The 26,063-nt window shown below is 39.1% G+C and overlaps 1 protein-coding gene across 1 annotated transcript in view; it reads right to left on the bottom strand.

Moving 5' to 3' along the window:
* The window catches only part of PDZRN3 (PDZ domain containing ring finger 3), a 285,242-nt gene that overhangs the window by 245,790 nt on the left and 13,389 nt on the right, over positions 1 to 26,063 (bottom strand). The window contains exons 2-3 of the mRNA XM_069084083.1: positions 20,364 to 20,450; positions 15,012 to 15,119 (exon numbers count right to left, since the gene is read on the bottom strand). Of these exons, the coding sequence (XP_068940184.1) occupies positions 15,012 to 15,119; positions 20,364 to 20,450 (195 nt within the window). The remainder of the gene's footprint in view (positions 1 to 15,011; positions 15,120 to 20,363; positions 20,451 to 26,063) is intronic.

Here is a 26,063-nt window from a genome sequence, read left to right as displayed (position 1 = left end):
ATGAAGAGTCAACAGCAACAGAGAAAGTTTAAAAGAAGAGAGTTTAATCTCACAATTAAAAGAAACATTTTTTTTCAATAGGCTTCCCCTTCAGCTGAGAGCCCCAGAAATGCCCTTTGCTAAGCATCTAAATGATGCACTCCTTCCATTCTGGGACACCCAAGTTTACTCAAGGGCTGCTTGGGCTGTGTCTATTTTTGCCAGTAACAGGTTTTCAAGGAATATTTGAATTGGAAATTTCTTTGCATCTTTTACAAGGAGGCTAAATACAACTTCTAAAAGCTAACTTAAAGCCCATAATTCCTTTAAGAAGGAGCCAATATTCTACCTGATTCCCAGTGAAGCATTGGAAGAAAAGGAGACCTTACTTCCATTTACAGGTTGTTACTATTGATATTTATTTCAATTCAACATGTGTGAGATTTCCTACAATGTGCCGAGCATTTTATTTAAGACTAGGGATAAAAAAAGCAAAACAAAACAGCAACAGCAAAAGAATCTCCCTCCAAGAAACTAACATTATATTAAGGGAGAACAGCATGTACCTAGATTGGTGTACACAAGCCAAATACAGAGCAAAAGCAAAGTTATCCAGGGGATGGGCTGCACTAACAACTCGGGAAATCAACATTTTCCTGTGTGGGGGTCTCTAGGGCAGGCAAATTAGTGAGGACGGAACCTCTGAGCTATAGCTGCTGTGTTCTAGTCTGGGTTCCTATACAAGTTTCAAATCCCTTCAAAAGATCAATGATACATACAACCATTCCCAGTCATTAGACTTTCTTAGCTCTCTCCTCAGTGAATTGTTACTTGTATTTCCTCTGGCTAAGAGGTCTCTCTGGATGGTTTCAGTGGACAAATGGGAGATCTCACAGTGGTCCTGTCCATCCAAAACCAATGTTATTATGCACTGACACTTCCTTTCTATTATCCCATGGTCCCAAATAACAAAGTATTCTCTCCCTTGGTGGAGGGGAGAGAGTATGGTATATAGTATATACCACATAGAGCAACTTGTTGGCAAGTGGATAGAGTGCCAGGCTTGGAGTCAGGAAGACTGAACAACCTGAGTTCAAATCTGACCTCAGATACTTACTAGCTGTGTGACCCTGAGTATGTCACTTAACCCTGTTGGCCTCATCTGTGAGATGAGCTGGAGAAGGAAATGACAAATCACTCCAGTATCTTTGCCAAGAAAATCCCAAATGGGGTCACAAAGAGTCAGATACAACTGAAATGACAACAAAAACATACCATATCGTGGTAATTTCAGAATGCCTAAAGTGCTCTTATACAATCTTAAGAGCTACTACATTACTGAAAAAGGAGTAGAGTCAAAGCTTCATAAGTATCTGAAAGGCCTGACCTCCTGATATATGAGGTGATGTGACTTTCATATCCTTCTGGCTTGTTTCATTCCCATGCCTCAAAACTGCATGAGAAAAGATTGGATATAAAAGGGATGGTGCCTGATATTTTCCTTTTATCAAATGTATACTTCTTTATAGTTGTTTAAAACAAAAAACTGCCAGAAGCAGCTAGGTGGTTCAGTGGTTAGTGTGCTAGGCCAGAATTCAAATCTGACCTCTGACATTTACTAGCTATGTGACTCTGAGCAAGTCACTTAACCTCTGACTGCTTTAACTCACTGGAGAAGGAAAGGGCAAAACACTCTACCATGTTTGCCAAGAAAACTATATGGACAGCATTGACTTGATATGGTCAATGGGGTCATGGATCATTGGACGTGACTGGACAGCAACAAAAAATGCATACAACTGGGATAAATTTAAACAAAAACTATTTATAATTTTGAACAGTTTAAAAATTTTTGTTCAAAAGCAAAGTAAACATCACATAAATTTAATAATTAGTGCTTAGTTTAAGAGAAAAAAAGAGAATGCAATTTAAATAACAACCAATTTTCATTCACTGCTCTCTAAAAATCAATTTGATGCTTCTATCCCTTTCTATTTTCTATTAAACCTAAGAGGTCAAAAGGAAAGGTACACACTTTGACAGGTACACACTTTGTTTATGATGTTTTCTGGAAACTAGCAGAGCAACAAAATAGGAAGGGATGACAAATAGGAAAGAGATGATAAAATTTGGCTCTCTGAATAAAAAAAAAGCAATGTTCTTGCCACCAATATGCCAGCATCTTTCTGTTATTTCTTCTATAATTTTATCTGATCCACTTTTAAATTATCTGAAGAGAAATTCAAAATATTTAATCATAATTTAATTCACAGAATTGTAATGGACATCAAATGAATAATTCACAATCAAATCCTCACTGAAGCCGTGTGTGGGCAAATATTTGTAGATATCACGTCAAAGGTTGTTTTTCCCCCTATACAAAGACTCCTCTTAAGCAAGAGCCATTTTTCCAAATGAATTTGAAGTTTCATTCATCAGAATATAGCAGCTTACCCAAACTGTTGCCACTAGAAGTTTAAAAAAAAAACAAAAAGAGTTCTGGACTGTGTTAGATTTAAAGGATTGAGACAAAGTGATGAAAATGGACAGTAATCTACTTCCAACACACGGTTTTCTGCTATAAGTAACCGTGTAAAGACAATGTTTCTGAAGGCATGAGTCAACCAAACAAGGTTTTTTTTTTAGTACATTTAATTCTGTTATGACTCCTTTTCCTCAGGTTTCAGTCACTAACACCAAGACCCCTCTAAGAAGTCAGGTTTCTCAACCTCAAAAAGAAAACCATCATCCAACAGGCTTCCATGATCTTTCTTGCCTATATTATTTAAAATAAAAAAGAAAACAATAAAGAAAAGGAAACTAAAGGAATAAACATCAATAAAAAGGATGTTAAAATATCATGAGGGTTTAGATGTGGCCTGGCATAGTGGAAAGAGGTTAAAAATGCTCGGTTCAAGTCTTGACTCTGAGACTTACTAGATATATAAGCCCAGGCAAGTCATGTCACCATTAGATCCTCCAGACAACTGACTCTCTAAAACAAGAGATCTTAATATAGAATCCAAGGAGCTCCAAGGGATCCTTGAATAGATTTCAAGGTCTGTGAACTTGGACAAGATAAAAAAATCTTTATTTTCACTAACATCTAACTGAAATCCAGCATTTCTTTCAAGTAGGAACATAGCTAATAGACTATATTATGAGAAGGCATCAGTACGTTTCACCAGATAGCCCAAGAGGTCCATGACACAGGAAAGATGAACTTCTTCTGCCCTAAGACTAAATGATAGAGAGGAGACTGATCTACATTCTTGGAAAGTATTTCCTCATCTGGGAGTTTCCTAAATTATTGAAATCAGATGCTAAGTACCCACTTTTTATCCTATGATGGTTTATTTTTTTTTTCAAAAAACCCAAGAAAATAAAAAAAAATACTCAAGTTTACTTCTATGAAATTAACATAATAGCACTGCCAAATCATCAACTTATTAATTTATTTCCAATTTAAAAATAAAACAGTAAAATTGGTAAAGAGAAATTTTAGCTAATGAAATCTATTTTAAAAATCTGGGAATAGGGGGCGGCTAGGTGGTGCAGTGAGTAAAAGCTCCGGCCCCGGAGTCGGGAGGACCTGAGTTCGGTTCCGGCCTCAGACGCTTAACACCCACACACACACACACACAAAAAAAAAAACTAGCCGTGTAACCTTGAACAAGTTACTTAACCCCAATTGCCCTCCAAAGGGTAAAAAAAACAACAGCATCTGGGAATTAACCTATCAAGGTACGTTATTTTTTACAGAAATAAAAACAGAATTAAATAGAGATATTCAATGTTCATGATCAGGCTCAGCTAATATAAGAAATATGGTAATGCTATTCAAGTTAATATGTAGATTTAATGCTATGGTGATTAAGATACCAACTGCATATTTTAGAGAATTAGGCAAAATACCAAAATTCTATGAAAGTTCAAGTGGTCAAGGGAAATGGGGACTTGGGAGGGGTTAGAAGTGAGTCTTATACTCCTAGAACAGAATACAAAGAAAGAAGTAATTATATAAGGGGAGAAATCCAGTTCATAATAAAAAATAGAAAAATTAGATAGATGAATTCAATTAGATGAGAATGAAATAGAATAAGGTACACGATTTACATGCATATAGGTCTATTTAATAATCTATATAGAGATTGTGTATATATGTACATATATATACATATATAGTCTGATAGTCTACATAGATTTCTATAGTCCATATATATTCTATTTGATAGTCTATATATGTGTGCATATATATGTATCATTTCTATATAGTCTACAGGCATACAGATTTAAGCTTTTTTTTTTTTTTTAAGCAATTAGGGTCAAGTAACTTGCTCAAGGTTACACAGCCAGTTATTTCTGGGTGTGGTGCTGAGTGTCTGAACCCGGGATTCGATCTCCAGGTCGTCCCAACACTGGAGCCGGTGCTCTTACTCGCTGAGCCACCTGGCCACCCCTAGATTTAAGCTTTTAAAGGGTTGAACTGCACCAGAACTTTTGGGATATCCTGCATTTTACAGCACAAATTTAAAAGCATTCTGAGAAGAGGCCCAGTACCTTTACCAGACCACCAAAATGTTCCAGGACACAGAAAAGATTAAAAATCCCCGATTTTTATTTTATTATGAGACAAAATAAGTGATTTTTATTATATAAAAAAATGTCTGCACAACAACAAAAAATGCATCTAGAATAAAAATAAAAGAAACAATGTCAAATATCCAAACGTTACCAAAGGTAATGCTAGAAGTATTCTTACTTCTAACTACTAAAGAATTCTTTGGAGTGAGATAAGAACATCATAAAATAATTTTGAACCTTGATTTCTGGTCCTGGGCTATCAGCATTATCAGTGGTTATTCTACTCCAGTGATTACTATGGAAACTAAGCGTCGTCTGGGAGGGATATTTGCTACTCAATCCAGTCCCTCTTCTGCTAGGGCATGTTACAAAGCAGCAGCCTGGCCCAGTCCCTGAGCTATAAAAGAGCCAACATCACTTGTGGAATCAAATTCGGAATTATGTATTTACTCAAACACCATTTCTTCCCCTTTACTCTCATGGTGAAGACACATAATGAGAATATGCCATACCACATTTTCAGAAATCAAACTGAGTCATGCCAAGGTTCAGCTGAGAGATTGCCAAAGCTCACATTTTCAGAAAAAAAAGCCACCTTTTCCTTAAGGTGCTTCAACTCTCTCCAAGCACTTTCTACAAACCTGATATGTGACTGCAGGATTGTTTTGATTTAATTTTAAAACAGCTCACTCACAGGCCATAGGAGAAACTATGCGGTAACTTAGGGCATATGTGTTCAATTAAAAATGATTGTGAATCTGGGAAGCAGTAAATGTTCTTTAATAAAGACTCCAAGTACTGCTAATCTAGAAATGAAAACAGATAAAGAGTGGTCTGGGTCGCAAATCAGACACAGCATGTTCTAAGATTTACAAAACTTGGAGTAAAATGGAGGATATGGAGTGTAAGGAAAAAGCACTAGCTCTGGAGAGTTGTCGGATCTGGGTTCAAATTCGAACCCGTGATGCTTACTACTTGGTATGACCCTGGCTGGACAAGTCACTTAACCTTCAATGACCTCAGTTTCTTCATCTGTACAATGGAACAGAGAGTCTCCCTTCCCACTGTAGAGCTGTAATCCATGAGTTTTTCATCATTATGCCAATCACTTATTCATATGTCATTCAAAGGACATATGAAGGAAGACACTATCTGCATCCAGAGAAAGAATTGATAAACAGAAGTAGGTATAGAATGATTTTATATAAATATACATATTTGAGTCTAATGGTAGTCATCTCTAGGGCAGGGGAATGGGAGGGAAGAAAAAAAAAGAAACGTACATAATAACTTCATTATATATTTACAAGCAATACCAGGTTGTATATAATAGGTTTGCAGTTTCATGTGCAATCATTTTTTTTTATTATACTATGTTAAGGAAATGCTTGCATTATTTCAGAAATTAAAAATAAATAAAATTTTAAAAAAGAACCAATGTAAAAACAAAATAGAATGTTGTCTACTTTGCAATGTTCTGTTCTGTTTATGGTTAGAGAGGACAGTGATGAATATAGGTAACCCAGATGGTGTCGAACTTTGAGTCCTTAGCATATAGGAAGGGGTTTCAGAAATTGAATGTATGTTGATGGAGAGAAGCATAGAGGAGGGAAGGGGAAGGGGACTATTAAAGTTAAATAGAAACAAATTTAGGTTTGATACAGAAAAAACAATCAGAGTTCCAAATGTGGAAAGGGCTGCTCCAGGAGACAGTGGGCACCTCCTGACTGGAGAGTTTCAAAGCAAAGGCTGATGACCATCCATCAGATATGTTATAAAAGGGATTCCTTTTTGAGTACGATTGAACTAGCTGGTCCATGAGGTTCCTTCCAGTGCTAAAATTCTGTGATACTATAACAAGAACAGAATATGAGAAAAAGCAATTGATTCTTCCTTATTTTAATGGCAGAAAATTTAATTGCTAAAATTAAATCTGAAAGTCCATCATCCTTCTACATCCAATGTAAAGTGAATGCTCTCCTCTAGATTGCTATTCCAGATTTTATGTTCAATACCATTTTGGGGGAATTTATCACTTACGGCTTGATATACTGTGGTTACCTTTTCCTGAGCATGTGTCTTATCTCTGTAACTAGATTAGAGTGTCTAGTGCCTAGAAGTCAGGGATAGCCTCTCCCTTCTTTGTATTTCCCTCAATGCCTTGCACAGAATAGGCAAACAATAGTTTTGGTTGTTTGTTTTTTTTTTATTTGGGGGTTTTGTTTTTGTTTTAAAGAGTCTACCTTTTATAATTACCTGACAAACATGCACCAATCTAAGGATGAATTAACTTTCCTCTACTCTAAAATGGAGAACTCATGCTCTACAAATCATTTCCTCTTCCTATCAACATCTCGTTTAAAACTGTTTGGTGAATATGCCAACTATATCATGATAGCTAATGAATTCTCAAATAAAAGTTCTAGAGACACAGGGGAAAAAAAATGTGTGTTTAGATCAATGATTCCCAGCTGTGGTTCTGAGACACAGAAAGGTTTCCCCCATTATCTCATGGGATATTACAAAATACATGAAGTACATTTGAATTTATTGTAATTATAAAGATGCAAAATGTGCCCCAGGCTCCACTTTGGGGAAGAAAAGTGTGGGTAGGATGAATCCAAAGAAATGTGATTTATCTTTACAACTCCAAAAAAGGTTAGGAATCCCTATTTTAGGCTTGCTTTGGATGCCAGAGCTCTCCGAAGACTCAGTGGGGTTGACAGGAAAGGGGAGCCTTGATGAAGAACAGAAATTAGAGTCAGAGGAACAGGAAGACATTGGGGAGAGGAGCTGTCAACAAGAGATGTCAGGAGAAGAGGAGGAGATGGTGCATTATGCACAGGGAATGATTCAAGATGCAGCGGCTGGTAATCTCAACACTGAAGAAAGGGGCCTAGGGTCTACAAGATGAACAGTTCAAGATGGCGTACTCTTTAATGTGCTCAAAATGATCGAAATTCAAGAAAAAGTTTCTAAAGTATTTTGTATTATCTGAATGTATCAACGGTGTCTTTTCCTCTTCTGGAGGATTTGGACAAGGATTTCCTTCATTTCACCCAGTCTACACTGGGAAAAACAAATGGTCAGAAAAATTCACTGAAAAGTAGAATAATCACTGCTAGTTTTTCTAGATTTTTTCCAAAGCTTATGGATGATTTAATTAAATTTTTTCTATTAAGAGGTAACTATGAAGCATAGTTTTAAAGCTTTTATGAATTCAAAACTCCCATAAAAGTACACAGTGTCAACATGCTGTGAACTTTTATTAAAATGGGCAAGGAATCAGTTCCTGGTTAGTCTCTGAAGGAAGGCTTCAAGGACCCTGGTTCAAAAGTTTTAGCATGAAATACCTTCAGGAATTCTGCGCTATGCCACTAACTTTGGGAGAAGAGGATTTCTGTCTTGTTTTAAAGAAACTTTCATCACTTAACCCCAATTGCCTTGCCTTTCCCCCTCCAAAAACAAAAAAAAAAGCTTTCACAGATTTCTTTCTATAGTTTGACACTTTACCATCTATTTTTTTCTTTTGTCAAGTTTCCTGTTTTTGGGGATAGAAGTTCACATGCCACATTATTCATATCTATAAGAATTAATTGATGAAAAAAATCAACTGGTAAAAAAAAAAACACTGGTTTCCTCAGTAACACTAAATTACAGCAGTGTACCAGTTGAGACCAATTGGGGGAAAGAGAAAAAGAGAAAATATCCATCAAGGTCTTTGTTATTGCTTTATCTTCATTGGGTAGAAAAGTATAGCATTTAAACCTAGGGGTTCTAAACCTGAGGTCAACGAGCTTTTAAAAAAAATTCTGATAACTGAATTTCACCATAATTGGCTTCCTTTGTTATACTATGTACTTTATTTAATGCATTTAAAACATTCTTCTGAGAAGGGGTCCATATCACCAAAAAGGTTAAGAATCGGGAGTTAGTTCTTGAAAATTAAACAAAAAGGTTACAATATTAATAATAGTTAACTGGTTTGTAATAACCCACTACTGGGCTTTTCAGAGGTTAACCAGGAAGTTTATTCAATTCAATTTCCAAATGCCCAAGCATTTCTTAGGAACCTACCATATACAGCATACTGAGATAGGTCCTAGGGATACCCAGAAAAAAAATTGTCCAGTCCCTGCCCTCAGAGCACTTACATTCTCTTGGGGCTATTGCCTAAAGTATTTCCAAAGGTACCCTCTCTATCCTTCTCTTCAGATGTGACAGACAGGTAAAAAGGGAAGAAAATGGTTTGTGGGGAGAAAGGTGAGGAGAAACAGAAGAAGCGATGCTTTGAGGATAGGAAAGTTTTTTTTTTAAAGCAATTGGGGTTAAGTAATTTGCTCAAGGTTACATGGCCAGTTATTTCTGGGTGTGGTACTAAGTATCAGAGCCCGGATTCCATCTCAGGTCATCCCGACTCTGGGGCTGGTACTCTTACTCAATGTGCCACCTGGCTGCCCCGAGAGTTGTTTTAAATAAAAAACTCCAAGGAAAAGAGACTCACTTATAATTTATCTAATATGGTATCATTCAAGAGTTGTACAACCAGACAAGGAGGGGGGCTGGTCATATCATGCAAAGTGTTGGATAAGCTACTTGTCAACATGCAGCCATCAGGGAAACTAGAGGAATGCCTCCTCCCCTTCTCTCCCCCACCCCCTCAGGGCACACTGGGTGAACACCCTGCATAATAAGATCGATGAGATGGAAGGACTTGTGATCAACACCATTGTTGATGAGTACCCAACTTGATAAGATAACAGACCAACCTTGAAGTCTAAATCAATGGCAATGACATGGAGTCAAAAAGTCACTTCTGAATAGCCAGACTTTCAAAATGTCTGCAAAAGGAGCATTGGGACCAAAATTCCACAGTCAAAACAAAGAAGAGGTTTCATAGTAACTAACTAAAGTAGGCAAAAGTTTTTTTTTTAATATTTAAATATTTTAAAGGTTTTTTTTTTAGTGGTGGGGTGAGGTGTGGAAGTTATCCTGGATTATGTGGAAGATTGTTCCACTCCCCCCATTTCACTTTGAAGGGCTTGGAAATAAATTCTGGCACCACTCTGTTAAACAGCAGCATTGTGTGGGCCTCAGTGCTAACATTGCCCAGGCCAAATCTTATTCCTATCTCTGCTTGCTTAGTAGTAAAAACATCTCTCAGGGTTCTAGTACAAAGCTGGGTTCGTTTGTAGATTAAATCAGTATATATAAATGTCAGAGTCTTTGAGGTTGCCCTACTGATGGAATGGAAAATTAGCAAAAAATCTTATGGATCACAGCAGAGAATTTCCCCCACCAACAACAAAAATAACATGGGAAATTTAAAAGCCTATTTCATCCAATTTGACTTCTCTTTTTCTCAGTTAGTCTTATGTAAACAAGGGGAAAATGTTTTTTTTTTGGTTTTCAATCCCCCCCCCCCAAAGAGAGTTACACTACAGTGTTTTAGCATAGTAACTATGAAGTTTTCTCCCATTATTAACAAAGTAACTAGCGAAGTCAGTTTGCTCAGCCACATTCATGGCGTTAAATGAGCTTGGGCAATGGAGGAATGGCTGATCCTTTCTAGGAGATACCATAACTAGACTTGTCTGAAGTGACAGAATTACTAACTCTAATGCAAACAAAAGAAAGAATGACTGACTTAGCCAAATGCCTGGAAGGTTAGACAGCTCATGTGCCTACATCTTAAGGTCTCAAAAATAACAGTACTGACATGTCAGCTTATTTATGGAAGATTATACAGAAGGATGATTATTGGAAATAGAGAGTTAGCGGAATGTCTGAATGTGGAAAATCACATTTGTAATTCACTAAAGAGAGAGCACAAACTCTCTGGTCCAAATAAGTTTCAGACGTCTTAAGCCCAGTATGCAGCATCTCATCCATACAATTTATTACTATAAAAATTCACCTCCAAGATAACAGCAAATAGTTTCATAACAGAATGCTCATGAGAACGATTTTCCCATATGTAATCAAGTAATTCATAAGCATTTATTAAGTACCTACTATATGCTAGGCACTGGGCTAGATGCTAGAAATACAAAGACAAAAAATGAAATCATCCCTGCCCCTCAAGGAACTTCTATACTATAGGAAAGAAATGGAGTCAAAAGAGCTCCTCCAAAAAGAGCTCCCCATGTTCCTCCAAGTTGAGCAAAAAGACTCAATTAAAACCTGAATTCTGAATGGCATCTGGAATACAAACTATAAAAGAAAAGGCCCAGACCTGTATAAAGGGACACCCAGAGATGGAAGAAAGTTTTGAAAACTGGAGCTTAGAACAACTAAATGATATGGTTTCACAACTTACAGGGATTTGCTAGGGATGCTGGGTAAGAGAGATGATTCTCTACATCTTCCAGTGAAGGAAGATTAAATTACTCAACATGAGATGCAAACTTTGAAAAGAGAAATTATGAAGATGGACAGAAATTTCCCCAAACTGGCATGCCAAATTAACCTCATGTCCTTCTCCAACAAAGTCATTGCATTGGCAGTTGAAATTGGGCAGGAAAAAATGACATCTTTATCTCAATATAATTGATTTCTTTTTAATTGTAGTCTGTGAATGGATCCTCAGGTTTCAACAGACTGACCCCACCCCCCCCAAATTAAGAAGCCCTGCTCAGGGAGAAAGAGAGGCAGTTGGGGAATTTATATCCTGGTCCCTTATTCTCAGACGATCTCCCAAAAGCTAACAAGGAGAAAGCAGAAAGATGACGACAGAGTGAACACTGATTCTTTTCACTCTGGTACTTTTTTGAGGAGGACAGATTCAGACTCATGGTGTGGATGGAGAATCTAGTCTGTGAGTTATAATCTAGTTGATAAGAGGCATTGATGCAAGTTATAAAACTCTCCATTCAGCAGCCAGTCCAGATCAGACACCGGACTTAAACTGCCCTACTATGAACCAGTGATTTAATTGGTATAGACATTCCCTCTACCAAAGCAGAAGGTGGCAGGCTGGAGAGATAGGGAAGAGGAAAAGGAGAGGAAAGGACAAAGTGAGCCTGCATTTTCTTATTTTTATTCAACTTCAAAAAGCAGCTATTTCATTCACATATTTAATAGTCCATAGAACAATAAATATAAAAGAATATTAGCAGTATAATGACTGTGTTCAGGACCATTTCTATCTGAAAGGCATCAAACCAGATGAGAATATTTTTTCAAGAATAACAACAAAAAGACCAGCCATTTCTAAAGTTTGCCAAACACTTACGTTACAGACATTATCTTCTTGTACTATCAGCCCACTTTTAAGTGATGAAACTGAAGCCCAGAGAGTTTGAGTGATTTGCCCATGTCACACAGCTTGTAAGTGCCAGAGGCAGGATCTGGACCAAGGTCCAAGTTCAACACTCTAGTGACAAAACCACGGTTCCTTTCCCACTATTTCCATATTGCTATTTCACAAACAATTTTTTTACAGATAAATAGCTTACGTATATTACTTTACACTACCCTCTTTCCCAAATTCCTACCACATGTTATTTTCTATAAAAACTGGATTGAGAGGAGGCAGTTAGGTGGCACAGCGAATAGAGTGCCAGCCCTGGAGTCAGGAGGACCTGACTCAGATACTTAACACTTACTAGCTGTGTGACCTTGGGCAAGTCACTTAACCCCAATTGCCCTGCCTTCCCCCCTCCAAAAAGCAAAAAGCAAGAAACAAAAACAAAAACAAAAAAACTGAATTGTGTTTTTTACATAGTACACTCCTGCTTCTTTTGGGTCTCCACATTGGGGGCCAAATCTAATCACCAGATCTCTGTTACCCAAATGAAGCCCCTCAGAGTACCTTGTGACACCATTCCCTAGATGTGGGCACAGGAGGTCTGAGCCACTGAGAAGTCTCTGCAGGACTCTGCCCTCCTGACACCCAAAGCTGCAATGTTAAATATTAAAGCTATGCCTCGTGTTAAAACAAGACAGAAAGCAGGTGTGCCAGCACGCATTGGTGAGAGTCACTGAAATCTCTGTGTTGCTTCAAAGAGATTAGCAATTGATTGATACATGCGTGATGTGTCAACTGCAATTATCGAGATCATTTTGCTATTGTGACTCCTATTCTTTTCATTCAGGTGCAAGAATGTGATTCATATTTCACATACTGACTAAAGGAAAAAGGGGGCTTACCAGAAACTGTACTGAAAATTCAAATACAGGTTGCCCTTTGCCAAAAGCAAATCCTCCACAGCTGTATATTTCTCATTTGCAAAACAACAGCAATGAAATTCCATTACTTAGAAAACTGGCTGTATGATCATTTCCTTGGCAACAAACACTTCACTTATCTTTCTGAACAATAGCCCCACAAAATTGCTTCTTTTTCAAAACAGGCAGTGAGTAACACATCTTAACACTAATGAAGGCTGTCCTTCCCAGGAAAATTGTTGTTTAATGACATCAAACCCTCTCTGTTCAGAAAGAGATTTACCCTGGAACATATGAATACCATTTGAAGATAAGAGCTCTGTAACTAAAGAAAAGAGACACAATATTCCCAAACCTCACTATTTTCAAAGAAATCAAATGTATGTCAAGGAACAAAAAACTCCAGTTTTTTGATGGAGTTCAGGCAGTTGATCCTTGGGCTGCCCAATTCCTGCCAGTCTTGGGAAGGGCATGTGACCATATTCCAATAGGTGGCAGAAGCTTAGCTCACCACTTTGTGCTCAAAACCATTGGGTATATCATTGGCCGAATAAAAGGATCTTCCAAATGAAGGTGCTATGTGAATGCATATGTGAAAGCTAATGCCTGCTGGTTTGTTTTGTTTTTCTTACAGATGACTTAGCTTCCAAAGAATCCAGCTACTTTTCAGTTTCCTAGACCACTGTACTATTTTCTGGAATTGCTTTGTTAGAAAAGCCAACAGTATTGAGCTTTTATCTTTAAATATTAAACCAGAGACCCAAGTAAGGAGCTGTGGGTTTTCTTCAACCTAGGGAGCATGGCTGATCACAGTCCTAATCTGGCTGAGTAGCTAAATCCTGAGAAGACAGTGAAAGTGCTTAAAGGTGAAGTGATGTGTCCAGGATTGTATGGCAATTAACTGTCAAATGATCAGACAACAAACAATTATTAAGAGATTACTTTATGTGCTAGGCCCTGTGTTAAGCTCTAGACATACAAAAAAGGCAAAACTAGTCACATACCCGATACATAAATACATACGCACATGTATATTTGTGTGTGTGTATACTCTGTGTGTATGTGTGTGTAAGGAAGCTAAGAGGAAAACGCATTAGAAGCTGGGGGCACTGAGGAAGGTCAGCTGCAGAAAGTAGGACTGAAGCTGAGTGCAAATCGAGGAGACCGGAAATTGAATGTCACATGGGAGTGGGCCAATCTGAATTGTTAAGTACATAGAGGGGAGTGAAGGGTAAGGACACTGGAAATACAGAAAGAGCCTTGTCAAAAAGAGGATTTTATATTTGATCCTGGAGGCAATAGGGAGCAGAGCCACTGGAGTTTCTGTGTTTGTAGCCAGAGACATTTCCAGATCTCTGCTTGAGAAAAATCCCTTTGGCTGCTTAGTGGATGGATTGGAGAGAGGTGAGATATGAGAACAATCTGAAAGCTGTTCTGATAGTCTAGGCAAGAGGTCTTCCTGGCTCCAAGCCTAGCGCTCTGGCCACTATACAACACTGAGCCTAAGAAATATTTCAACATAACATTAAGAAAATTGTTCAATTGTTTAATGAAATAAAAAAAACCTATTCAAGAAAACAGACTCGTTTCCACTTAACTCAGAATATCCCCAGTGTTTCCCCCAAATCTCAAGTGCTCCAAAGGGGAAGAGACCTTGTTCGCCAGATGTGCTATTAGAGGGAATGCTAAATTAAACTGATTTGGTGCAGCACAGAAATTAAGATGAACATGCTGACGATAATTGTGGACAAGGGACTTTTCTCTGCACATCTGTCAGAAAATTGTCTGTGGCTATCATAAAAGGAAGCACAAGGGCAAAGCAGACAAGTGATTTATGCCATGTAACCCACGTATGCTGAACTTTGGAGGCCTTTGCAAGGCTCCAAAGCCTTTAGAAAAGTACCTTGGCAAGTGATATAAATACAGTTCCAATGTCCACAACAGAGATTTCACATCTGGTGTTTAACTAACATCCAGACTCCCAGTGGTTTCCTAACAAACTACAAGCAGAGTACACCAAAGAGATGCCTGATCCCATTGAGAGAGGGAGAGAGAAATCCCGACCATGCCACTCATAATCTGGCTCCTCTATATTTAGAGAAGACCTCCTCTTAGTACAGAGACAATCGGAACTCTATCGAACAAAGCACACTTTCACTGTCTCCTCAAAACACTTGCCTTATTCATCCCACCAGCCCTCCACCAAGCAGGCTACCTTGGGTGGATATTCAGAGATGGCATTCAGAGTATGAAAAGGCACTGTCCACTATTCCACATACCTCAATAATCCGGTCATGAATCTGCAGCCCTCCTTCTTTGGCAGCTGGCCCGCTGTCAACTATTTTTGATACAAAAATTCCTTCACTGGATGATCCCTCTTGATTATCCTTTAGAGGTAAGGAAAACAAGATAATATTAGGTTTTCCATGAAATAAACTCTCATACGCCTAAGACAATAATTCCTACTGTCAACAGAGAAAGTAGTTATGGGAAAGCATTTTTGAACAAACTCCGATCTCTCTAAGCCTCCCTGGGTCCCTGAGTGATGAGTCAGGCCTCTGACTTTCTGAGAAGGAGGGCAGTTTACTGCTAGCAAAGTTTCTTTTTCCAAAATCATAAGGCTTAAAACAGACTCAGAAAAGCCTCTTATCTTATACACGAGCTTCACTAGAAACAGCCCTGGAATGAGTTACATCTAAGTGTGTGGATTAAATTTCCACTAATTTACAGATGTATTTATAAATTAAAAAGCACAAACATGTGGTGTTTCCAAACAAAATCATTTGGTAAAATAAATTCAGGATGTTGCACAAATCTACTAGGTGGATGCATTTCAAGTAAGGAGAAGTTCCTGATCTAACTAGATTAGATACCAAGAACCTGGCTGTATATGTGTTTGGGGGGGGGGGGGGGGAGCGCGGTGTAGAGATGCTGGTTTATGCCATATTTCCAGTCTCTGATCATTTAAAAGAATGTAGTTCAATCAAGCCCATTAAAGTCAAAGATAAATATAGGAAGATAGACACAAAACAAAAAACTATATCTCACTGAGACAAAACTAGGTATGAGTAATCTAAATTAAAACTCTTAGTTTAAAGTATACTTCACATACTATTCCATCCCTCAATGTGTACCACTTGTAGAATACAGCTACAAGCTTCAGATAAAACTTAGGCTCATTTTTTTTTGTCATTTCTTCCCTTTGTGACTTTGGTCAAGTCCCTTATTCTCTTTGGTACACAGACTCATCTGTAAAAATCAGGGAACTGAACTAAATGCTCCCTTTGTAGTTCTAATTCTATGAACCCATGAGCCTTTACAAGATGGTGAGGTGTAGACTGATAAAAATAAGGCTAAGGGATTCATAAGTGGTTGAATGACTGGGCCCCAAATCCTTAGACCAGTGTTTGACCCTTTGCCAATTAACATTTTCATCAATAACTTGCATTTTAAAATAGATGACATATTTTCAAATCTGCTGATGACCTGAAACTGAGAATGATCTGGTGCTAACACATCAGATAAGAGAATTAAGATCTAAGCAGTTCAACTATCCAAGACAATGAAGTGAATGTAAAAAAAGATTAAATCTGACAGGAAAAATGTAAAGTTCTGCATTTGGGTGCAGAACTTGGGTTCAAAAGGTCAACTCTGTAAGTAGAGAATGGGGGAAGATATGGTTACTCAACAGACTGTGTGAAAAATAACTGGGAGTCTTAGTGAACTTATGGCATAATGAGTCAACAATATGGCATGTAAGAGGAGGAGGAGAAGGAAGAAGAGGAGAAGGAGGAGGAGGAGGAGAAGGAAGAGGAGGAGAAGAAAGAGAAAGAGGAGGAAGGGGAGAAGGAGGAAAAGAACTCCTTAATGCAATAATCAGCTGCATTGATAGAAGGATGCCATTCAGAATGAGGGAAACGATAGCCTTGCTTTATTCTGACCTGACTGGACCACACACGGAGCACTGAACTCAATTCTACATTCTGGATCTTATGGAAGGCATATTGACAAGTTATAGCACATCCAAAATCAATGAGCAGTCGGAATCTATTTAGTCTGGAGAGAAGACTTAGCCAAAAGATGTTCACCGCCTCAAAATTCATGAAGGACTTTCAGTTCATCAGGTTGTTCTCAGCCCTTATGGGCAGAGGCTCCAAAGAGCCAGGCAGTTTAATGTTCAAAAGAAGGAAAAACTTTCTAAAGCTTAAAGCTTCAAAAATTTCCATGGGATGCCTCCAAAGCTAGGAAGCTGTAGCTAATACTGGAGAGGTTGAAGTGGCAGCTAGAGAACCACCAGCTGAAAAAGGGCTGAAGGCCAGAAGGGAGGTGCAAGAAATTAATTTGGGAATAGCCAAAGAGTCATTTTGGGGAATGAGTAAGAGAAGGAAGGATATGGGCCAGGCCTAAAGCAGCAGACATAAAACCAAATGAAACTTGGAAATCAAGTAAGAAAATGGGCATCATATATACACAAACATTTCAAAAGGGCATTGTCAAAGGATATCATCCCTGATTTGTCTGGATGCTGCTAGAGGAAAATCTCCTGAAAGATCTCCATTTTTTTTGGTCCAGTCTTTCTCTAACAGTCTTACTATTTCCTACCCATGTCTCCTCCTATGTGTGTCATTACTCCTGTCCTGCCTATTTTCTTGAAACCCCATATCTAGATCTTCTATGTTTGGAAGTTTCTGGGCTCCAGAATTCCTGTTTAGTGTCTGACTTCCCCCTCCTTCCATTGCCTTTGACCTCAGGGGCTGGAAACCTATCGGACTCATCTGAGCAGAAGCCCTCTAAAATGCAAGAGCAATTCTGATCCATAAATGGCCACAATTCCTCAGCTGGGCCAACTGCCTAGACTTCAGGATTACCTGAGCTATCATGAAGAAAGGAGTCAGGAATTCCAGACCACCAAGGACTCGCCCTTCTTGTCATGGCCGTGAAACTCCCTAGCTACATCCCTGGCCCCAGGGTGAGGAGCTCAGAGGGATCCCCTAGAACCCTCCCTTTGTCAGCCCTGCCTGCCGCTCCCTTTGGTGTCTGCAGTTAAGCCCTCCCTTAAATATGCCACATAAAAAGGGCTGCTTGCTTTCAAAAGTGACTAAATCATCTAAACCTTCTGTGAAGCTTTTCTAGACTCAGCAAGACACCCTGACAGATTTATTCTTAATAATGCCTTTTAAGTTATTGCTGATAAATATTATCTAATATAATTAATTATGTGATTAGATTCAGCTGGGACTGTCAAGCAAATGGAAGATTCTGGTTCCTAATCCAATGCTGACTTTCTAACAGCATGCAATTACTGGTCCTCATGCGAAAAGTTTGATAAAACAAGTTGTTTCATTAGGGAGATTAAAAGTGAATGAATGAATGATGTAACTTTTGCCTCCTACATGATGTCCCAGATCATGTAATAAGGTACTCTACGCCAAAGCCTTCTGGGTGAGATACATTGTAGCACGACTCAAGCATTTATATAAGGATTCCTTGGAAAACACACACAATCTGTTTTATTACATTCTACATAAAGTACATAACAGTGTGTGGACACTGTTACTTATCTTGGGGTTTTAGCATGTGCTAGATACATTGCCAGATTTTCCAGGCAATAGTACAGAATGACTTTAGGCCCTGGGATGGTATTTCTGCTAATAGAATAGGGGGGGAGGAAGAGGAGGGGGGAAGGAGGGGAGAAGAGAGGGGGAGAGAGAGAGTTAGTTCTGTGATAAGCACATGGCTACAGAACCAAATTTTTCCCTGGGGTACGTATGTGTATGTAAAGTTCCCACTGAAGACTGTGTGAACTGAAAACACTTAAGAGGAGGGTAAACTACAGTCTGGTTTGTTCTCAAATGGGGGGAGGGAGAGGAAAGGGGAGGGAAGGAAGAGAGAGAGAGAGAGAGACAGAGAGAGAGAGAGAGAGAGAGAGAGAGAGAGAGAGAGAGAGAGAAGAAAGAGAGGAGGTGAGAGAGACAGAGAAGAGAAGGGAGAGAGAGGGAGAGAAGAGCTCAGAGCTGTTGATAAATATAAGGTAGACTCTTGTCTCTGATGCTTACCATCTGTTGCCTTGGTCAAGTCACTTTTCCATCCTAGGCCTTAGCATCCTTATCTATAAAAAGGGTGGGGCTTGACTAGAGCTTTGAAGGTCCCTGCCAGCTCTAGGGCTACAGAATGACCACACTGAGATCCATCTCCTGACTGGTTTTCTATTGATTCTGACACAACAAAAGGAGAGCTGTACACTGCAGAATTCTGCCCTTCCTTTCTTCCTCTTAATATCACTAAGTTGGAAAACCCTGAACTTTAGCTTAAGAAACAGGGATCACCCCTCCCCCCCCATTCTAAACGTGTGTTGTTCACCACTGTAGAACTCGTGGAGTCTCTATCCTGAGAGATCTGTAATAGTTTACTGGTACTTGGGTCCAAAGGCCTGGCAAGAATTTCCAAACCCTTCCAAGTATAGTAAAATGCCGTTTAAATGTCTGCAATGAGTCTGGCAGATTTTCATTTTTCTCTAATCTGGTCTATATAGACAAAGTCTGTGATGAGAAGATGTTTTAACCAAAATCAAATGCTAAGATAGCATTTAGCCTCAAGTTCCACTAATTCTCCCTTTGTTGTGGTTCTGGTAGACCCAGTAGGATCACAGGATCCATGTGATTCCCCAAGTTACCTCCCTGAATCCCTCCTGGTCAATTTTGGATTCACTTATCTGTGTACATGCCATAGAATGCAAGCTCTTTGAGGACAAGGATGGTTTCATTTAATCTTTCCATCACTGGCCATGCTCCCTGCACCCCCTGGCCCCATTCGCTTCTCCCTCTCCAGATTTCTCCACCTCCAGGGCAGCAGCCAAGGCCCTGGTACCCAGGCTTCCAGCAATTCTGTGTTTCATCTTCCCCTTTATATTTGCAGATCCATGGGGGGAGGGACCATTTTGCTAGCTTATGTTTCTTTCCCAGGGGTTTAGCATACTGCCTGGTACATAGTAAGCACTCAATTAATGCCACCTCCAATTAATTTATACCGGGCCTAACACAGAGCCAAGATTATAATGTGTTTAATGTTGCCGGAAGGGACCTTGGAGGAGCTTATCTACTTCAATTGCTTCATTCTACAGATGAGGAAACTGAGGCAAATCCCTGAGAAACTGTGAACAAATCAGAATCCTGGAGGTGGGGGTTCAGGGGGAGGAAGAGTGGACAGAGATTTTGTACAAACAAGATAACCAATCCCTAAAAAATTCAGAGTTGGCAGAATAAAAGAGAATCCAGATATCAAGGCTTCAGCCTTAGAATCCAAACACATTCTAATGAGTCTAGGAGAAAGTGACTTATTAACCATACACATCACATACTACTTAATTCAGTAGTGTCTAATTACCCAATAAATGGAAACAACCCCCAAAGCAAACATGTTTAATTCCCTGTGATCCCCAGGACAGTGATATTTGTGAGTGATGAGATAAAGAAGATACCTTATAAACTTGAATATTCGATGATATTAGAAAGGCATTTGCCCCAGGGAATTGTACGAAGCCAGCAGGTTTCTCACCCCTCACCCCCAAGCTCTGACCCATATGGTTCTCTATAACAGGAAAAGGCAAAAACACATTTTAGCAATTAACATACCACACACGGTCGGCCACCAATAATATTAAATCCCAGAGAGCCAGAGTCACGATGAAGGACAAGAGTCATTGTTTTCATTTCTTCACCCTATGGGGAAGAGGTAAATTAATTCAAAAGTTTATTTATCACCAGGAAATTGCCAGCGTGGGTTTTCAATATCAGTGTTTCATTAATTCACAGATCATTGAACTGTAGATTTTCCAACTAGGAGTATTATCTTCATAAGTTTCACCAAGGAAGTTTTTGGTCAACAAGAGGTGTGACCACATCTTTGGTTTGGAGTACAAGCATTTCTAAGTGCCCTAAAGTAGTACCTAAGAGTTTCTGAGGACTGTCCCAGTCAGGATGCCCAACAGAAGAATGTGTAGGGATGTCTAGACATGTCTGAGGCATACTTTCCATGAGTGTGACTCCTGGGTCTGTAAATCCATTTTCAGGCTGATAGCTCTATCATGTGCTGTCTAGACTTCTATTATGTTTGCTTCTCAAAAGCTCAAATCAACAGCACCTATGGATCATGAATGGCTCAAGGATTTGAGCCCCAAGGTTATTTAATACCCTCGCCCCCCACCAACTATCATCAGTATTTATATCATAGTAATAAATGAAAATTTTGCTTTCAAAGTCAGACCCATTTTTGGTGGGTAGCAGAAAGGCTAAAACCCCAATTATCATCCAAAGAATATTAGCAAATTGATGGCATCCATTAGCAAATTAATGGCATCCAGTCTAGGTGAGCCCCAGAATATTAAAAACACTGTTTTCAAGGAAAGCTAAACTCCTTTTAATCAAGAATACTGGAGAGGTCACAAGCATACTGTGCCAGACAATGCAGTGGGAAAGAGGCAGGGTTAGGAAATCAAAATGAATTTAACTTTCACAGAAAACTGTCACCTGATTGTTTGGTTTTTGGTTTTGTTTTTTTTTTTTTTTGGTAGAGAAACTAAGTTTTTTGAGACATAGTTAAAGTGATTCCAGTGATCTAGTAATAATATTTCTATATCACTTTAAAGTTTGCAATGTGCTTTTTCTATCTCATGTGAGCCTCCCAACAATCTATTCCATAAATTCTATTATTATTCCCCTTTTACAAATGAGGAAACTGAAGCTGAATGAGGTTAGGTGATTCTGCCTAGGGCTGCCCAGCTAGTCAGTATCTAAGGCAATATTGGAATTCAAGTTCCTGACTCCAAGTCTGGTGTGCTAGCCACTAAGTATTTCTGAGTACAAAAACTTGTGATCTTCCTGGATATTAATATAACAAATAGGCAATAAGGCATATGGAAATGGAGATTTTATTCTGAAGTATACCACCATAAAGCAAATTATCAAAGTTTGCATAATCTTCCAGGAGAAAAGTAGACTTTTTTTTTTTTCCTCAGCTTGGCAATGAAGAGACAGTAGACCTTTGAATCAGGACCAGGGTTCAAATCCTACCCCTGTCACTAAATGGCTGTGTGAGTTTAGGCAAATCCCTTAACCTCTCAGAGACCCAGGAAACTCAGACTAAAACTTTTACAGGAATGGGGTTATCTACATTGCTTTCCACATGGGAGACTCTCACTGCCCATGAAGTCCCAGGTCCTGACTCCCTATCCTGACCACCTCAAATAGTTAGCTTTCAAAGAATGGCCTCCCTTGGCTAGATAATCCCACGTTTCTGAGCTTTTCTATCCCTTCATTCAAAGTCCTGCTCCACTGACTGCAGCACTTTCCAGCCCACGGCTCTGGCTCCATATTTGGGAAGGATGCCTTTGTCCATGGGAGCCAAATGAAATGAAATCATTAATGACTAATGAGCTGCATTGTGGAGGAGTTTTCATTTCCCAAAGCCCTTAAGAGCCAACAATCCTCCTGCATTGAGTTTGAAAACAGAAAGTTTCTTTACTGGTAAATGTTACAGAAACAGATGCATCACTGCAGAAATCCCACTACAGCAAATTCACTACTTCTCACTGGCAAAACAAACTTTCAGATTCCAGTTCTTTCTAATTAAACAAACGTGGCATTCAAGTGAAAGTTTCATGAGACTAGAAACTTTATGACTGAAGTATCACTTTATGATAAAAACATATAGTACTTTATATCAAAGAGAACCCTATAGAATCTACCAGGACACTTTTTTTTTGGGGGGGGAGTAGAAATGAGTGTTCAGATCTGTTAAACTCCCAGCATGGAAACTTCCTCCATTGGTGTATATATTAACTGATCTATGAATTCTAGTTTGAACTTGTTGCTTCAGAGCACTGAGAAATAAACGACTTGGCCAGGGTCACACAGTCATATGTATCAAAACTCTCTCATCACTGTACCATGAAGGTTCTCACCAACCCAATGAGATCTGAGATAGAGATAAAAGTAAAGAGTTACTGAGGTCACTCCTCAATATCAAGAAGTAAAGGTTAATTACCAGCTTCGGGGGTGGGGTGATGATCCCAGCAAGGCTCCATGGAAGAAGAAAAATCTGAATTGGGCTTTAAAAGGTAAGTAAGCATTTATTAAGTGATAGTTGATATTTCAATCCCTTTTATTGGAAATTTTTTCTCAAAAATCGGTAAAAAATTAATTCACTAGACACCAGTGATCACCAATAGAAACATTTACAAATGGCATTCTTCTTTTTGGTTCAGTGCAAAAAGGTGTTCGGTTTTGAGCATCTGGGTTCAAATCCCAGCTTTACCATCACCCGCTACGAGGCATTTGGTAAGTCACTTCTCTGTAAACCTCAGTCTCCTTACATGCCAAATGAGACAGATGGACTAGAGGGGTTCTAGGATCAGTTTTAACTTTGTATCTTACTGTCCTAAGATCTTAATTTGGTCCATAGACATGTCAGTCAATAACCATCACTGTCCTGCCAGATAAAACCAAAAATCTGCCTAGAGGTTAAGGAGCAGAAACAGTATGGTACTGATTAATATGAGGTACAAGCTATGTAAGAAAAAAAAAATCTCTGTTATATTAGAAAGGTAAAAGAGGTTCATCCAGACATCCGAACAAGTTATCTTATGTGTCTGGCTTTCATAAGCAATTAATGATAGCAGTTGAAATAGTTACTTAATAATGTAGTGCAGATGTTTTTGAGTGGGTGCATTTTTCTCCTCACATGTCAGTTTGAAATTGTCAATCAAATATTCAGAAAGGCTATTTAAGTCATACCACATGTGACCTGATCCCCAGTAACCCTTGCAAAGCTAGGCTTCCTTCCTATTGCCTTGCAGTGTCTTTCTTCACTCAAGATGGTAGAGAGTACCATTTGCAGAGACAGATAAAGGGGGCAGAACTGGGGAATTAGGAGAAATCCATATTTGGTTCCATCAAAGGGCTCCGTTTCCTTAAGTACTTTATTATAAGGAGGTCGAACCCATGAAGAGCTCCCACATCACTACCCTGGAAGGGAGGGTTTTAGCTAAGCTGCAGTGTATTTATCTTACATGTCAAGGAAGATCTAAACAGAGTCCTGGCCTCCGAGAACACTTTCCAAAGTGAAACAGGCCAACATTTGAGAAGCCCAAGACCATGGAAGAGCAAGAGCTCTGAAAGAAAAAGTCTGACAACCACCTGAAATGTCTATTTTCTCAGCTTTGGGTTTGGTTGTTGTTGTTTTAAAAGCTACTTACCTGCCACTGGGGACAAAGAAAAGCATCCCTAATTTTTACTTGCATTTAATTTAACAGACTTATTAGGTACATACTGTGCTCAAAGCATTGGGCTAAGTTCAAGAGTAGAATGCAAAGCTTGGATAAGCCTCTCCCTGCATTCATGGATCTTCATGAAGCCCTTCAAGATTCAGTTGAAACTGACAGGAGCCTCATTATTGCCTGCCCTCTAAGGTGACCTTTCATAGAATAATAATAAAATTCATGTATACACACATCTATAAATATAAATGTGTTCATATATACACATATACTATATGTGTGTGCGTGTATACATATATATATATCCTACATATACATTTTATATCCCATTAGAACATGAGATCTTTGAGGACTCAGACCATTTCTTCCCCCTTTTCTTTGTACTCCCAGAGCTTAGCACAGAGCTTGGGACATAGTAAGCACTTAAATATTTGCTGACTTGACTTACAGCCTACTCAGGGATAACTAGAACAAATGACATGTGATAATTGCATTAGAGGGGTATAAAGAAAAGCACTGTTTATTTATTATCAGGAAGAAAAAGGTTCCTTCCAGCTTCAGGGGTTGGAACGAGGGGATGATCCCAGGAATGCTTCATGGAAGAAAAAAAATCTTTATTGGGCTTAAATAGGGGGGTAAGAACGTATTAGGTGTTGGCAGATATTTCAAGCAAAGAGAAGAGAATGGGCCAAGGTCTGGGTGCCAGGAGTATATAAACCACCATGTTTGGCACACTAGGGAGGCTGATATGGCAGGGAGTTCTATGAAATAATACTAGAAAGGTAGAGATCACACTTGATTGATGGCAGGGACTGCTTTTTGCTTCTTTTTTGTCTACTTAGAACTCAGCACATAGAAGGCACTTAATAAAAGCTTGGTTATTGAAGGACCTTAAGTACAAGGCAGAGGACTGTGAGTTTTCTTTTGGAGGCAACAGTGATGATTTCTGAACAGAAAGAGATGACCAACTCTATTCATAAGGAAGTCTGATAGTAGTATGAATAAAGTACTTAGAGTAGGAAGAAAGTGAAAGCAGAAAGAAAGCAGAAAGACCTTTTAAGAGGTTATTGCAATAACATAGGCAGATAATGACCAGGGCCTACACCAATATACAGCCAGTGGGAACAGAAAGGAGGAATGAGTGGGAAAGGCATTGCAGAATTAGAATCTACAAGACTTAGTAAACTAAATGTGTATGAGAGGTGTCAGTTGTTCGATAGTTTTTTCAGTCATGTTCAAGTCTCTGTGATTGCCATTTGCGGTTTTCTTGGCAAAGACATTGGAGTTGTTTGCCATTTCCTTTTGCAGCTCATTTTTCAGATCTCAACTGAGACAAACAGTTAAGTGACTTGCCCAGGGTCACACAGCTAGTAAATGTCTGAGGGTGGATTTGAACTCAGGAAGATGGGTCTTTCTGACTTCAACACTACACCAGCTAGTCACCCTGACATTAGAGGGGAGGAATGGAAAAGTCAAGACTGAGGAGTTGTTGAATTTCTAATTGCAAGAAACCTGGGAAGTGATGTAACACTACTTTTTCATTTGACAGATGAGAAAACCAAGGCCAGCAAAGGTTAAAGGTAATGCTAAGGTTAGTAAGCAGCTGAGCTGGGATCCAAACCCAAATTCTCCGATTTCAAATCCAATGTCTTTTTCTTTGAACATGAGAGACTGGGTAGGAAGTGCTATCACTGACAGAAATGGTAACATTAAGGTAAGTCATTCTAAGGAGAAAGCTTATAAACCCAGTTTTAGACACGTTGAGTTTGAGGTGCTGGTGAAAGGCCCTACAGGCAGGTGAAGATATGAGTCTGGAGCCCAGAAGAGACATCAGCGCTACAGATGCAGATTTCAAGTCAGCTGAGCAAAGATGAAGGTTGGAGGCATGGGAGAGAATGACATAAAGGAAAGTGAGTGTAGAAAGGGAAGAGGATGGGGCCCAGGACAGTCTTAAACATCCTCCCTTTAATGGGTGAGGAAAAGTGATGACGTAGAGGAGATATTGAAAGGATCCAGGAGGACACGGTCTCAAGTAGGACAAAGTAGCAAGGAAGGGGCA

The sequence above is a fragment of the Petaurus breviceps genome, unplaced genomic scaffold (genome assembly GCF_028583685.1).
Source record: "Petaurus breviceps papuanus isolate PSGF00001 unplaced genomic scaffold, PetGlider_PUasm1.0 174, whole genome shotgun sequence".
Lineage (NCBI taxonomy): Eukaryota > Metazoa > Chordata > Mammalia > Diprotodontia > Petauridae > Petaurus > Petaurus breviceps.
Note: the sequence above shows the minus strand (reverse complement) of the source record. Positions and strands in the feature narration are given on the sequence as shown.